Source organism: Prosopis cineraria, unplaced genomic scaffold (genome assembly GCF_029017545.1).
Source record: "Prosopis cineraria cultivar Desert tree isolate PC_DT_omini unplaced genomic scaffold, ASM2901754v1 PC14, whole genome shotgun sequence".
NCBI lineage: Eukaryota > Viridiplantae > Streptophyta > Magnoliopsida > Fabales > Fabaceae > Prosopis > Prosopis cineraria.
This window is the reverse complement of record NW_026555345.1, coordinates 3900692-3917801: the sequence shown is the minus strand read 5'-3', so window position 1 is coordinate 3917801 and position 17110 is coordinate 3900692. Positions and strand designations below refer to the sequence as shown.

At 30.5% G+C, this 17110-nt stretch overlaps 1 protein-coding gene across 6 annotated transcripts; it reads left to right on the top strand.

The window, feature by feature from the left end:
- Positions 1–1828: 1828 nt before the first annotated feature.
- LOC129292155 (probable N-acetylglucosaminyl-phosphatidylinositol de-N-acetylase) lies at positions 1829–8490 on the top strand. 6 transcript variants are annotated; one of them, XM_054929693.1, is made up of 12 exons: positions 1829–2253; positions 2935–3054; positions 3182–3242; positions 4030–4100; positions 5273–5337; positions 5592–5636; positions 5740–5820; positions 5929–5996; positions 6844–6892; positions 7007–7105; positions 7507–7610; positions 8329–8490. In XM_054929693.1, exons 2-11 carry the CDS (start codon positions 2946–2948, stop codon positions 7591–7593), a joined length of 735 nt encoding a protein of 244 aa, XP_054785668.1. In that variant the 5' UTR covers positions 1829–2253; positions 2935–2945; the 3' UTR covers positions 7594–7610; positions 8329–8490. The 6 variants fall into 6 exon arrangements, with proteins under 6 accessions (XP_054785668.1, XP_054785669.1, XP_054785667.1 ...); XM_054929694.1 differs by lacking the exon at positions 8329–8490 and adding an exon at positions 7733–7886; XM_054929690.1 differs by having other exon boundaries at positions 1839–2253; positions 7007–7167; positions 8329–8480.
- Positions 8491–17110: the final 8620 nt, after the last annotated feature.

The following is a 17110-nucleotide window of genomic DNA, read 5'->3' as shown; positions in this document are numbered from 1 at the left end:
GTAAAATCAATTTTTTACTTTTTAGATTAAAAGTATTTATTATTATTATTATTAATAGTTTCAAAAGGAATTTGGTTATAATATATAATTAATATATTATATAAATTATTTTTAAGGTATATTCTATATTATTTCATATTATTTATGAAGAAGTTAATAATATATTTAAATGAAGAAAACGTTGCTCACCCCGTTAAAAAATATAAGGCATTTTTAACCGAATTTCATCCTCTAATAAAATAGTTATCTACTTTCAAACTAACCCTATCTTTTTATATTTGCCTCTATTAAATATCATATAATAAATATAAAGTCATTATTTATAGGTACACTTTTAAAAAAATAATTATACTTTAAAATATTAAAAATATTTTATATTTTTTAACATCTAATTTTTTAAATAATATTTTATAATTTTAAATGGAGGAATTAATATATGAACAGGCCTGTGTGCGTGTGAGAGAGAGAGAGAGGGAGGGAAGAGAGGGGAGAGAGAGAACATAGTGAGTTAGGGGAGGAGAGATAGAATAATAGGGTGTCAGTCCCTACTACTCTATGTTTGCTTTTTTTAAAAAAAAAAATTATCTCACACATAAATTAATTTGATACACACCGAGTTGTGTGTCAGAAAGTTTTTAAAACTCGGTTTGGTAAATGTTAATTTTTAAATTTATAGTATTTGAATAAATATTTTATAAAGTATAGTATATGAATAAATTTTATTTTTTGTTAATATAGTATCCGGGTAGCTTTGGGGTGTCCAGAGGATAGGGAGAAATCTTAACGGCTACTAAATCCCCTCCCTTTCTTTTTTTTTTTTAAATAAAAAATGAATATACATAACATATATGATATATCTCATGAATGGTAACTGGGCAAGCGCGATGAATCGGTCCAAATAAGTGTAAAAAGATTTAAAGCAAGACTTGATAAAATAATAATTTTTTGATATCCAAGTGGTTCAAATTTAAAAAAATTTGGGCGAAACCAAATTGTATTCAGCCTTTTCCTAAATACCCAAACAAAATTTTACTTTTTTAAAAAATATATTAAATATTAACTAATTTTTTAAATTTTAGTTCATTTTATATTAAAAGACTATACATTAGAATGCGTCATTATAAATGTTTTCTTAACAAAAAAATGTTCATGCTGTTAAATTTGTAGTATTTGTAATTTATAAAATATCTCAATTCAAGTAGGCAAAACTCAATTTGAACCGAGTTTAATTTAAATCGAAATTTTTTATATTGGTTTTAAAATACTTAAATAATATAATATATAAAAGACTTTTATAATCAAGCTTAATTTTAACATCTCGAGTTTATTTCGATTAACTTGAATATTCAAATTATTAAGCACTTGATGGAATATTGGCTACATTTTTTTTAAATATCATCCTTATTTAAATTTATTAGATGTGAGAGAAAATTTAATATAAATTTAAAATTTGTTCACTTCAATTTAGTTTTATTTTCTAATAAAATTAAAAACATAACTTAACCACAGATGGGATAGATAGATATTTCTTTTATTTAAAAATAAAAAATATTTTTAATTGAATCTTATCCTTCAATTATTTATTTTTTAATTAATCTTATCTTTTTATATTTATTTTTATAAAATATTTTATAATAAATATAAAATATTTATCAATAAAAAATTTTTTTTAAAAAAATAATAATTATATTTTAAAAAATTAAAAATATTTTATATTTTTAAAAATTTAATTTTTAAAAAATATTTTATATTTTTAAATGAAGTGAGTATAACTTATTAGAAGTGACAACGCGTTCAAGTGACAGATCCTTGATTTCACCGTTGATGGATTTTTTTTTTTATAAATCACAAGACTTCATCGTTTGATAGAGTCTGCAGGTTAGGATTGTATCTTGACATTTTTTGTCGAGCGATCATCGTCTGGGTCTGGGAGGGGCTGGATCATCCTTGCAGGGAGATATTCAGAGAGCGTTCTCCCATAGGAAACGATATTAATTAGGCCTTTTGGGAGTTGCGATCAGAAGAGGCATTGCTTATGGGTAAATGAATGAAGTGTATCACCAGAAACTTCGAAATTCGAATGCCGATAGATTTTTTTTTTTTTAAGTAGTAAGCGTGGTTTGGGCACTTGGGTCTGCCACCGTCGCCGTTCTAGTTGCTCTGAGGCCGAGCAGTTCAATCACTTTCAGCGTCCTTCCGTAGCTAATCTGGGTTCAGCGGGTGGAGCAGTTGCTCGAAATCCATCGCCTCTGGGTCAGATTCTGCTTCGTTCAACTCCTTTCAATTTCTATGCCCCTTTCTTGTTTTTAGCCTTTGTTTTTCTCCACTGTAGAATGAGAGAATCGGTAAGAATAGGATCAGTTGAACCTCAAATGACTTGACATTGTTTCTCTTCTTGTTCTGTTGTATATAAATTTTGAAGGAGATTAGCCAGCTGTAAGCCCCGCTGATATGCTCTCTGGTCTTGTAAGACATCATTTACTAGACAGCTGGAAATTCTCGATTACGTTCAACATTTTTCCTGTTTTTTTGGACTGTAATATCTGATTTGATCTCTTTCTTTTTGAGTTTTCACTTTTCAAACATGAAAAAAATTCTTAACAAGCAACTGGCCTTTATGTTATGACATTATTATTAAATTTTCTTTTTCTTTATTATATTTTTAATTTTAATATACATTTAATTACAAATTAAAGATTTATTAATAATTTAATTATGATTGATTTTACACTGATTTGATATTTGGACCGGTTCAAACCAGTTTGTTTTATTGCCTAGGATCTTTCAGGGTAGAATTCCCCCTCGCTATTGCTATTAATTTGAACTTGTTACAGGTTGCTTTTGGGCAAGAATATAACATGTCTATTAGACATCAATAATTTGATAACTAAATTCCTTGAGCATTTGTCGTGAGTTTGTAGTTCATTCTTGCAGGGGCAATCTAGATGGCGTGGATTCTGGCAACTGGTTGTCTACTTGTTTTATGGATAATTTCATTGTGCAAAGTTCTTCTTGTGGCACACGTGAATAAGAGGAATTCTTTTAAGAAGAATGGTGCGTTTTTGTCACAGGACTTGGGCTGTGTCTCTGTTAATTTTTTTTGAATTATTTATATGGTGAATTGCATCTCTGTTGTTTAATTTAATTTAAAGTTGTCATTTTCTCCCTCATTTGTAATCAGGTAAAGCTCTTACAAAGAGAAGTGTCTTGATAGTTGTTGCCCACCCTGATGACGAGTCTATGTAAGCTTGACGTCATGATACTACTTGCATTATTACTTAATTCATTGTCATTGAGTAATGGACCTCTAAGTGGCCACTGATCATTGCGTAGCATCAACTAACTTGTCAGTGCCAAAAGCTGCGTCGATCTTGGTGCCTCTAATTCAGCTGTTCTGTTTATGTTTTTTTTATCTTTATCAATCACACATTTACTATCAATAGTAGTTTTTACTCTATCAGAAGTCTAAAAAACACATGGAAATTGTCTAAAGTCTAAACAAGTCATTCAAAGCTGATGCATGAAAAAATCTGAGTCAAATTTCATAGGAACGACTATTGAATCCATCAAGAAAAGTTGTGGAGCAAACTTTAGAGTTAGATAAATTGTAGGGGAGCCTCTGGAGAAGAGAGAAAGAAAACAGAGAAGGAAATTGAGAGAACAAAATGATGTGGAGAAGTTTGTATTTTTTGATGAGTTGAACTCTCTGTGCAACGCCTTCTATAGTTACACAGACACTAAACATATAAGAGTTCATAACAGATAACTAATACAAAACTAATCCAACTTCTTAACCAACATCTAACAAATCCTGCCTTGACAGTGTGGAATAGATTGCACCTTAAGTCCTAGTTTGAAACTATATCTGTACCATGGAAGTAAACTGATAATCAGTATGACTTCATCATCTCTTGTCTCTCGTTTTTTGGCCAAACTTGTATATTTCAATGCTTTGATTATACCATATAGATTTTTTGTTTTCCAGTGTATGGTTTCAAATTGCACTGAAATTTTGCTTGGTTTCTACAGGTTCTTCACTCCAACAATAAATTATCTGACGTCAAGAGGGCATTATATTCATATTTTATGCTTATCTATTGGTAATTAACTTGAACAGTTTTGTTGGCCTCATAATTGGCAGAAGTCATCATACATGCACCTGCATTGATATTTTTGCAGACTTGACTCTATTTCCACTCTTTGTTTGATCATAAGTGAATGTTTTTTATTTTCCCATATCATGTTCTTTCTTGACATATTTTGTTGATTCCCTTTAAGATAGTATCTTTATCCTTCCATATTTAGCAAGTTTGGCTATTGTCAATAAAGAGGCCGATGCCTATGCAGTGATAAGCTTCATATACCTCTTCACCTTTTGTTTATTTAGTTATGCAGATGGTATGTTTAGAAAGAGCAAACATTTGTAACCAAATGCAAATGATAGTAAATACACACACACACACACATATTCGTCAAACTAAAAGAAGATTAAAGAATTAAGAGGCTGGCTTTAGCAGTAAGAGGTGCATCACTTACTTAAGTTCAACTTGCTGCTTTTTGTGCATTTAAGTATTCATTTTTATCTAGCATTGTCTTCTTCCTTTTGACTTTTTGACGATTTTCTATGAATGAATCTTTAAGTTTAGAATAGAATTTTATACACGGGATACCTGGCTACTGACTTACAGTTCATGTACTAGAATGATTCAAACTTTAAAATTCAGTCACCCAACATTCTAGTAGAATATTAAGTTGAAATTTTATTTCAAGTCAAAATGAGTTGTCCAAGGTTGATTAAGTAGCAACAGTTGTTGGATGGTGGAAGTATAACTGGATAAATATTCAACTGTAGGAAACAACTAAAGGTGGAGATTCCTGACAATAAAAAATTCAAGGCTTAAATTAATAGGCTAAATGAATTAAAATCTTCCTAGGGATTCCGATATTCAAGAATGATGAAGAGAAGGAAGTTTCCAAAGCCACTCCAAGATTCTGGGCAATTTATTTTTGTCTTACATCAGCCTGCTAGCAAACTTAGAATCCTATTCATGTCTGTCCATTGGGCTGTGGAAAGTTAGTAATTGGTAAGAAAAATCAAGATTAGGGACTTAGGATACTAATTGATAAACACTTTCTTGTGTATCAAACCGCTGCTTGTTATCACAAAAACAAAGCTTGAATATTTGGGCTTTGAGAAAGATGGACTTTCCTGTGTAGCCATTATGAAAGGATAATGTCCATGTTCCAATCCTTTATAGTTTTCTTGATGCAGGTGATGCAGATTGTAAAGGAAGCATCAGAGAAAGAGAGCTCTTTCAAGCCTGTGCAACCCTCAAGGTGACTTATATTTATATATAATGTAGCTATGGTTTCAAACTGGATGTCAAAAACTTCTCAAATATATAAACTTGTCCCTGTCATAAAGTTATTTCATATTTTTTACCTTGGTAACTTTCCAAATGGACGGCAAAATACATTGGTAGTCCTAGGAGGCCATTTTTCAGATTGTCCTTTTAAAACAGTTCAGGGTGGAAGATGCCTGTCAATTTTACAGGGGTGTCGTTTGTTTGGTATGTGAAATTTTGTTGTAGGTACCAACGCAACAAGTGAGGGTTGTGGACCATCCAGATCTGCAGGTTCTAATCTGATAATTCTCTTGAGCTTAGTAAAAGTTGTATCGCATAAATTCCTGTTGTTAGATTCTTTCACAGCCATTGTTTAATTTGTTATTATTACTAGGATGGGTTTGGTAAAGTTTGGAACCACAATTTGGTAACAAGTCTTGTTATGGAAGAAATAAGCACTTACAACATAGATATGGTAAGATAAGGATTCTTTCCCTCCACCATTGTCATTACTGGGCATGGGAACATATTTTTGGGCTCATGAGGTTCTTTCTTGGCTTTTGCTTGTTTCCAATTTGCCCAGATTATCACTTTTGACAATTATGGTGTTTCGGGTCATTGTAATCATCGCGATGTACACTATGGGGTGTGGTAAGTTGATTTTTTTGTTTTTTGGTTGGAAAAAAGTGCATTTGATCAATAATTGCATAATTGAAACTGGAAAAAAATGGCAGATATATCCTCTGTTCAATTTTGGATTTTTTAACATAAAAGGTGGCATATAATTGTAGTAAAAGGGGTATTAATTAGTGAGGAAATTAATTGGGTATTAAGGGCTAGAGTCTATAAAAAGGGAACCAAAAGGTTCGTTGTTATCAGGTCTTTTGGAATGAGAGGAGTTGAGTCTTTTCACACTGCTTCTCTCTCTCTCTCTCCCTTGTGCCTATCTGTCTCTCTGACCCTTTCTTCTATTTCCCTCTGTTTCCTTCAATTTCTCTCTCTCTCTCTCTCTCTCTTTCCTACCCTTATTCTATGACAAAAGGGGATCTATCAATATGAGCCAGTTCTGATATGTGGAACTCTTTGCTCTTCTTTTCACTCTTTACCATGCTAATGATAACAAGACCCATTTTAGGATTGCTGTGCTACATTGTGGATTGAAGGGCTAGATTTTCCTTGCTTAACTACAAGTTACAAAACTCAATACTCATTTGACAAGCTCATTTTCTAATTTCTATATCATTTTTCTCTCTGAATATTTGGACGTGATAATGTTCAAAAGTTGTTGTGAAGCTGCTGTGTGGGTTACTATCGTTGAAATACTCCCCAATAATACTTTGATGATCAATGGCAATTGCCAAGGAAATGATAGGTTATCAGAATTTAGACATGAGGATGTGATTAATGATCTATATATGAGATTAATTCGGTTAACTTGTCGAATTTCAATTTTCTCTCACTTGACATTTATCAATTCTCTTTTGTGTGGTTTGAGCAGCAAGTTATTACATGATATACAATACAAGGACATTGAAGCCTGGGAGCTGGTATGTTTTCCTTTTTCTTTCTTTCTTTTCTTTCTTTCTTTTTTTTGTGGTGATGAGTTGTCATTAAGACTCTTCAATTTCACACCTTTGCTTAGCGCTCCTCCATGTTTTCAGGTTAGCACCAACATATTGCGCAAGTACAGTGGACCTATTGACGTCTGGTTGGCCATGTTTGCTAGCATGCTGCATTCAAATGAAACAATCCAGTTCTTGGTAAATGAGCATCCCTGTAGAAGCTTTCTTGCTATGGCCCAACACTCAAGCCAGTGGGTCTGGTATGCATGCGTTTCCTTATTGTCACACCAAAGCAGTATCTGTTTTCTTTTGGAATTTTCTTTCTTCAGTCTCTGTTCTTCCTCTTTGATCTTGGACCATACCATAAATTATACACAGCTTCCATGCCGTAGATATTTCACAATTACGATAGATTGCCTTGAAATATGCTGTCCAACATGAAGGGTGGTGTTTGGGTTTGACTCGGCTTGTTTAATAAATGCGTTAGTTGAAACTTGTTAAACTTGTTTAGTTAAACGAGACAAGCATGAGAGTTTTGGATGTTCAATTATGTGAAATCATTGAAAACTGTGAAAAAATTGGTGATTACATTTCTGCAGGTTTCGCAAGTGTTTTGTAGCCATGTCGAGTTATACATATATGAACACACTCAGAAAGATCAAGTGAAGTTACAACATAGAAAATAACTTGTGTTGCTTGTGAGGTGAGCGCCTTTGTCATTCGTGGTTGATGCTACCCTGTTTAGCTTGTACAGCCTGCTGTATCACATATTTGACATCTTGATCGTGAAGGATATTAGTCTATCCATTTTTTTGTTGCTCACAGATATCTTCCTAGTAAAAACAATTTTGTTTGAGACACAATAAGGAGTTCTATCCATTTTATTTGAAGTCTCCACCTATTTCTCGTGCTATTGCTTGAACAGCAATGCGGGAGTAAAAAGTAAATCAAAAGCTCAGAATGAAAATTTTGAAGTTTAGTTTTCGTGGTGGGTGAATTTGCTTTCTATAAAGATTAACGTGGATCATGTGTATTATATAGAGTTTATTATCTATTAATCAGCCAGTGCTTGGTTGATGTTGAAAAAGTATATGTCAATATCAAGCTGTGTGAAGCCGTGGGTAGAGGTCTCGTAGAAATGGTCGATAAAAGCAAGTGGTCTTAAAACAATAGATTGTCCAACTTGAGGCCAAATATCATTTGTCCATTTATATAAATTTGGTTTGAAATAAAGGGTGTACGAATTTTAACTTCATTACAACAACAACTCTTATCCTATTAGGTGTAGTCTGTTACATAGATTATATGATGTCATTGTGTTCTATTACTTATTAAATTTTTAGGAATATTATTAATTAAAAGGTCTCGTTCAATAACCTTTAAAAATGTTCTTTTTGGTCTTCCTCTATCTTTCTTGACAGGGCTTAAAGTCATCTATTTCACTCTCCTCACAAGTGTCTTCTATGATCTTTTTTGTATATATCCGATTCACCTTAAATGATTTTCTACCATTTTTTCTTCAATAGGTGTTACACCTACTTTTTTCTGTATTCACTCATTTTGAATTTTATCTTTACGTGTATATCAACGCATCCATTTCAACATTCTCATTTCTGCTATTTTAATTTTATGCTTTTGTTGTTCCATCAAAATTTAATATTCACTACTATATAAAATTGCTGGTCTTATAACAATTTGATAAAACTTTCCTTTAAGCTTATTAGGTACCATACGATCGCAAATAACTCTTTTAGCCTTTCTTTAATTAAACCATACCGCTTGTATCCTATGTGTAATATCTCCATCAATGTCCCCATTTTGTTGAATAATCGCTTTTAAATATCTAAACTTTTCTATTTGAGGTATGGTCTAATAGCTCAATTTTACTTCTAAGTTATTACTCACTGACTTCTTATTAAAATTATAATGTAAATATTTTGTTTCACTCCTACTCAGGTGAAAATCTTTTAACTCCTATATCTTCCTTTATAACTCACGTTTACAATTTATCTCTTCTTTTATTTTTGCAATAAGAATTATATCATTCGCAAAAAAGCATGTATTTAGGAATTTTCTCTTGAATATGCTCAGTGAAAACATTCAAGACTAGATCAAATAAATAAAGACTCAAAGATGATTCTTGATGCAATTCAATTTTTATAGGAAAATCTTTTATTTCACTACCAAGTGTTCTTATGCTAATTGTTGCCCCTCATACATGTCTTGTATAGCTCGAATATAGGCAACTCAGACATCCTTCTTTTTCAAAGCCTTTCAAAGTACTTTTCTTGGTATACGATTATAAGCTTTTTTCGAATTAATGAAAACCATATGTAAATCTTTATCTTTACATCCATATTTTTTCATTAATCTTCTCAATAGATAAATTGCTTTTGTAGTCGCTTTCCTTGGCATGAAGCCAAACTGATTTTCTGAAATTGCAGTTTTCAATTTCAACCTATGCTCAATCACTTTTTTTCATAATTTTATAGCATGATTCATAAGTTTAATCCCTTTGTGGTTGGCACAATTCTAAATATCTTTTTTATTTTTATAAATAGGAACTAAGATGCTTTTCTTCCAATCGTCCGGCATTCTCTTGAATTGTAAGATCTCATTAAATAATTTAGTTAATCACCGCACTCCTTCTTCACCCAAACATTTTTACATTTCAATAAGAATACAATCAAGTTCATTAGCTCTATCGTTTGTCATTTTCTTAAGAGCTTCTCTCACTTTCCAAACTCATATTTTTTGATAAAATGATAAATTTTGCTCTCTTTTAAAAGTTACTAAATCTTTTAAGTTAATTGGCGACCCCCCATTATCATTAAAAAGCTTAGAAAAGTTTGTCTCCCATCTGTCTTTAATATCATTATCTGTGATCAAAACATTTCCCTCTTCATCCTTTATATACCTTATTTATTTTAAATTTCTTGATTTTTTTCCTTACTCTTAGCAATTTTATAAATTCTTCATTCTCCATCTTTTATAAATCTTACAAATTTTAACTTCATTAAACTAACATTAATGCAACTAGCTCCAGTGATGAGGTGAAGTGAAATGCGACCAAATGTTTATATTTCAGACTCTTGAAAGTAACGGCGGGTGGAGCAAGGTTAATTATTTAGGTTTTTCCAAAGCAAATTAAAGGATAATCTTAGAATATTTTCAATAATATTTATTTTTTTAGTATAATTCTATAATATTTCATTTTAAAATTGCAATTGCTCCCAAAAAAATTGCTTCATTAACTTAAATAAATTTATAGTACAAATAAAATTAATAAATATTTTTAAACACCCCACATAATTTAATTATATATGAATTTAAATGATATTTATAATTTCTTTTTAAATATTAATAATATTTTTGTTAGGTATAAATGATGCCCGGCTTGTCGAATTTGTGCTCCACTGACAATGAGGTTATCTATTTATCTCACTTTTGTCTTTCACTCATTTGGCTTGCTAGGTTATAATTCCTGTAAAATTGTTCTCAAAGAGAGGATAGAGCTTGTTTGAAATTATTTTTATTTTATTATTTTAAGAATTAATATTTTATAAAATATTTTTTAAAAATAAAAAAACAAAAATATATGTTTTTCATGTTCTTCCTTATCCTTTAAAATAATAATCTTAAAACATATAAAAGATGTTTTCATTTTTTTTTATTTTTTAGAGTAATATTTAGTTTTTTTATTCTTTAAAAAACTTTTTAAAAATATATTATTAAACAATTTTTTTTTTATATTATAGGAAACATAAAACTGTTCCAAAATATGTTGTCAAACAAGCCTTAAGCTTCTAGCAAACATTCCATTCTCAGGATAGTTTTTCAACCCTTTGTCCCTTACGAAAACAAAGAAAGACCCATAGGGAAATTAAATACCTCTAATGATTTGCACCCAAAATTCATAGTATACAATTAGAATCCTCCAAACTTGTTGCCTAATAATGCGAGTTTAACATCTAGGAAATCTTCAAAACTCAGGTCTCCATTAGATTTAGGCCGTGTTTGGATAAGTAAAATAGTCGATTTTTTAGTTAAAAAATCAATTTTCCACAAAAATACCCAAACATCAGTTAAATATGTAATCGATTGTTAGGAGAAAAGTCGATTTTTTTCATAAGCTCCTTCACACAGCTTCTGCGTTCAAAGGAGAAGGGAAAGCCGATCAAAAGTTGATCAAAAAGCATGTGAGAAAAATATAAAGAAAGGCCCAAAAATTTTTTAAGAAAGGCATAAAATTTAATAAAAATAAAATCAAACTCTATTCTCTTCTTTTTTTTTTCCTTAGTAAAATTTAAATTTTAGATTTTTAAAAAAGTAAGAGTGTTCATGAGACAGGATCGAGACATCCCTGTCCCATATACCGTCCTGAAAAAAAGATGGGGATTAAATTTTTATCCCGTGTCCCGTCTTGAAAGTCATCCCGTCCCGTTAGGAATCGGGAGGAGATCAAGACAGCAAATTGGACAATGTCGAAGAAAGATTTGAATAATAATATTTATTAAAATTTTAAATCATATAATTTATTAAATTTAAAATTAAAATAACATAAGTACATAAATCACAACAATTTAAAGTTAATTATTTAATTACATTAATCACAACTACGCATTATGATAGTAATTATAAGTGATCTCTAAGCTATAAGAGTAGCAACAACATGTAAGCCAAACATAACATCAAATTATTATTATTTTACTTCAGTTAAGATGTGCTAAGTTAATTACTCTTTCAAAAATAAAGTAAGAAATATGATATAAATAAAATTTATTAAATAGATAGATAAAAGAATAAATTATATTAATATAATTAATATATTATAAAGAAAGATATCTCCCTATTTACTCTATATCATTAAAATTATTAATATAAAAAACTTTAGTTTTATACAAGAATTGCAAGTATTGAAATTATAATTGATATAATTAATATAAGTATAAATTATATTAATATAATTAATGTATTTAATGTATATTTTTAAAATAAAAATAATATATATAATATTTGGGATGGGACGGAATGTCTCGATAGTAATCTCTTGTCTCATCTCGTCCCAACCCCTTTCCCATCCTATCTCGTAAAGTCTTGTTTTGATTGTTTTCAAGTCGAGACGAGACCTATCCCAATATGATCGAAATGATATCGAGCCAATCAGAACGGATATAAGCTAAACACCCCTATAAAAAAGTTTCTAATATAAGTTTTTATCAACCACTATCCTCCACTTAGTTTTTGCTATAAAATTAGTTTAAATAAAATACTAATTGGTAGAGAAAAATTAATTTAATTTAATTTAAAATTGAGGGTCATTATAAAGATTGTTGCAAAGGTTAAGAGAGAGAGATTTTGCGTCATTTGTTACATTGCTACAATTTTTTTATATTGTCAAATTTTTAAGGTAGTGCTTAACATCTTCGTCAGATATGACTCATATCCATAATGTCATTGGAAATTAATTTGTATATTATCATTTTTATTAGTTATTGTTGGGTATTTAAGAATTAAATCTTTCTCTTCTATTAAATTTATTTTAACTAAAATATATTGAGTTACTTATTTACGTAAATTTAAATGTTAATATTAATATAATTTAATTTTTTTAATTAATTAGATATATAATTTAAATAATATTTTACTTCTTAAATAAAATGTAACAACTGTAATAATATTATATACAAATTTATTAATAATTTAATTTTAAAATGCAATGTCCTTTATGGTACTTTATACAATTAAAATTGATTTTGAATAAATTATCTAAATATCTTCAATTCTATTAAATCAATTTTAGAAAAACAATATGCAAATAGACTATGTTATAATATAATCAATCATGATTAAAATTTATAATTTAATCAATTATCTTTATAATTTATTATACCAAACTGAAATTCAAATGGGCACTTACTTTTAGTCAAATGGTCCCAAACTTTCTAATGAATCTTGCACATACCTTGGTGATACCTAGAGTTGAAAAAAATGAACCAAGCCTATTTAAGTTTAAAAATAGCTAGGGTTGGGCTATTAATTTAGTCATTCTATTTTGTCCAAACTTGATAAACATGATTATCTTGTCTAGTGTTAACAAATCAAGTCTATTGTTTGAGTCTATAACCTTTTGCACTTTCTTGAGAGATGTTGCTTGCCACTATAGTTCAATAATGCTGCCAATCTTAAAGTTGGTGTTGTTTTTTCTAATTACATTTAGTGTACTTTTTTCTAATTACATTTAGTGTAATACCAAAGACCAATTGCTCTTCTCATGACTCCAATCCACAATCTTGGACTTGATGCTTCCATGACTAGTCAGTTGTCACACTTCTCATGCTGTATGGAAGTGGATCTTTGACTTTTTCACATCTCATACCTAAGCCAAAAATTATTAGTACAAGAAAGAACTTTGCAACACTAAAAAGGATGATTGATCCATCTCTGAGTTTGTGCTTTGAGTTAAATCCCTAATTGATGCTTTGATACCATACACAAATATAGAGAAAAAAGAAATATAATATGAGTAATGTTGAATGAATATTATTAATGATTTCCATTGGCTATTTTGTCAACGTCTCCATTCTTTTATCTCTCTTTGACACCACTCTATAACACTCTATCTCTTTTTAGTTATGTTCTTATTCTCTTTTCCCCTATTCCCTTCTCTCTCTTTTCACCAAAATAACATAACAACTATCACGTTGTTCTTTATTCCCATACTCAAATTCAAAATATTATTATTTATTATTAGAGTTAGTAACCACATCTTAAATGAACAAATGGTTATTTTAATTCTATTCCAACTAATATTATTTTAATTTTATTTTGCCTCAACATTACCACAATTCACTATAATACAAGCACCACAGAATGACAATTAGGATGTTCTAAGCACTCCTAAGCCTCAAATCAATCAAAGAATGTTTTAAAAAAATTAATAAGGTAAAACATGTTTAAAACCATTAGGATCCCACCAACCTTTTTTTAAAGTGTTTGAACTCAAATATAATAATTTAAAACCCTCATAGGAGGCATGGAAACAAAGTAAAATTCATACCACAAGTAAACAAGGCTAAAAATGTTATTTTGGCATATTCGGACATATATGCTATGGCATAAGGTATATGCTTTTTGGCATATGGCACAAAGTAAAAAATTTATCCCCTATGCCATGTGTCGTGGTATGTAAACATTGCATTGCAGCGCACATGGCCAATTATGATAGCATGACATGATAATTTTTTTGAGTGAATTTTTGGTGTGTGCCATTTTAGCCTCCATTGTCCAATTGAAGTGATTCAAGTGTTTACATAAAGCTTATTTGATAATATAGTTAATGGCATAAGTTTGGTTTCGATCCAATGGTGCATTCAAAATTTGGACTCGTAAATGCATAAAGTTCGTTTTAACCCTTTTTTAAGCATCCGAGTGCTTAAATTCCCACCTTTGTGGTATTAGCCACTTTTAGGTCTTGAATCAAGTCCAATAGACTTGTTTATACTTGGTTAAGCACATAAAACAATAATATGACAAATATCACATGATTTGGTTACTTTGGTCCTTAAGATTACAACAGGGCCAATTGACCACGCAAGCAAAAATATCAAAGTTGTGGCTAAATGATCACTACATCATAACAATGCACCACCTTATACATATTCACATATATACATATGCATTTCACAGCTTATAATTAATATCACCATTCATATTTGATTTCACCACTTATATGACCACTTTATACATATGATTCTTCTACTTTCACTTCATGTCACCACTTACGTATATCTATATATCATATTTACAGAGTTTATGCACTTGCACCAATATTATAGCCTTTCACCATATTTGATCACCACATAGAACTAAATGGGCTAGAATATTGAATTCACAACATCATGCAAGTACATACAATTTAAAAATACTCTGCATTCCTAGCTGGCAACTCATAATTTACAAAATAATAAATATACATAAGCTCAAAATATTATGGCCATTACTATTAGCTCCAGCTAATCTCAACCCTTATCTTTCCCTTATCCCTTCCCGAAGTCTGTACTTGTAAAATAGTGATCACAAAGTGAGATACAAGATCTCAATAACAAGATATTCTACACTATTGATTAACGGGTAAAGCAATAACAAGTAATAATATAATAAATCCCCACATGCACAAGCATCATATTGTGATTCACCACTGACATATAGTATGTATGGATAAGAAATTTCATTTAATCCTCTATTGCTCATTGATTGAATTCATAGGCAACCATATTGGACCAATCCTCAAAGGATTAGTCCTTGCATACCTAACATGAGAGTAACTAATTGGCCAAGGCATTATTTTCTCACTTTTAAACTATGAATTCCACCTATTCTAAGTAGCTGAGGTGTCGTTGACTCTAATTTTGCACCTTTACAAGTATTAAGGAATGCCTAAAATGACTTTCTGAGTTGCCCAGGGTAATAGTCTAGAATATGTGTACCACACATGGTGTCCCAAGGTGGTTAAATCATTCACCATTAAACCATGTATGCAAATCACTACTTACATATAAAGAGATTAACCACCACTTTATTTCATACATATCACACACATATGTACATGTCATTCGCAAATATATACTAATATAAATATACCACAAAGACTTATCTGGATTATATTTATAATTTCATAAAACATGTTCATATAAATATAATGTATAATATACACATGCAAAATACTCGTACATGCTTAAACCAATTAATAAACAATGTAGATCATCTTATTACCTCAATCTTTTTATCACTAAAGGGTTACCCATAGTTTGCAATCACTGCAATCACCTCTTGAATCATGAGGTCTCACACATCTCAATCTACAACAATAAATATTATATGTTAATTTCTTACTAACATAAGTAATTTTCACAACATAAATCACCCCATTTTCCCCTACTTATCACCCTTTATCACACTAGAGGAGCTAGTTAAGACCATAACTAACTCCTAGCATCACCACAAGTCCTTACCAAGCCTAATCATAGCATATCATCACATATCTCAACATGTCACACCTTAATATTCTAGAATTTTAGCTAGGGGCTTGTTCCAACTTCTTAATCTCTCACTTCTTTTTCCCAAAACCACTTGGCCCTAGCTTAAAAAAACCTAAACTAAGCTATTGAAACCACATGCAACATTTAGAGCATGAATTCTTAGCTTTTCCAACACAAATCATCCCTCTCTCTCTCTAAACCCTTGAAATTTATGGTGTAAAAGTGGAGAGAATAGAGGAAAGGCTTATTGAAATGCACAACAGCCCGAATCAACTTATGGTATTCCAACGTACTAAACCCTAACAGACCCCTTCCTTTTCTCCTATTATCTTTCCTCAAAATCTAATTTTTCCTTTCTACCCTAAATGTTGATCCACGAGCTATTAACTCTGGTCATGGATCGTGGCGCAACATACACATGTTGCGATGCATTGCACAAAATGTGCAAACCAATTCTCTTCCAATTTGACCTCTATTCATTTTCAACTCCTTCCTAGCCCAATTCAAAAGCTTCCCAATTGTTTGAAACGCTAATTAGTTATCCAAAAACATGATTAATCAAAATAATTCACTCATTAACTAATTCTGCCCTTAATTAGGAATTAATTTGGTTTAGAAATTTTAGGATGTTGCAATTGGTACGGATGAGTCATGTTTATCAACCATGAGAAAGAGGTAGGAGAACACAAGCATGGTAGAAAAGAGATGCAAGGAGGAAAAGAACTAGTGGGGAAACAGGGAGGAAAGATGTAAAAAGCACAATCAGTTGAGAGGAAACAATAGTTAAATGGACTTACCATAAGATAGGCACTAAAATTTGAACAGGTAGAGAAGACATTTAAGCCTATTTTCAATTTAACCCATGATTTTTTCTAAGCAGGAGAAAAACTGAAAAAAAATTGGCATGAAACATATGGGGAGCGTTAAGGCATCTCTCGACGGCTTGTTTTCGCCTCTTCAAATGAGATCTCAACTATCAATTTTATTTTTTCTTAATTTAAACCGTTGATTCCTAATTAATTTATACTTTCTCAATTTTAAATTAGGTAATGTAATTCACTTTATTGCAATCAAGTCTTTATAGTTTGATTGATTAAACATAATAATATCTGAAAGTTAAAATCCTAGATTTTTCCCTAAATTCCAAGCATTAAATTAATCA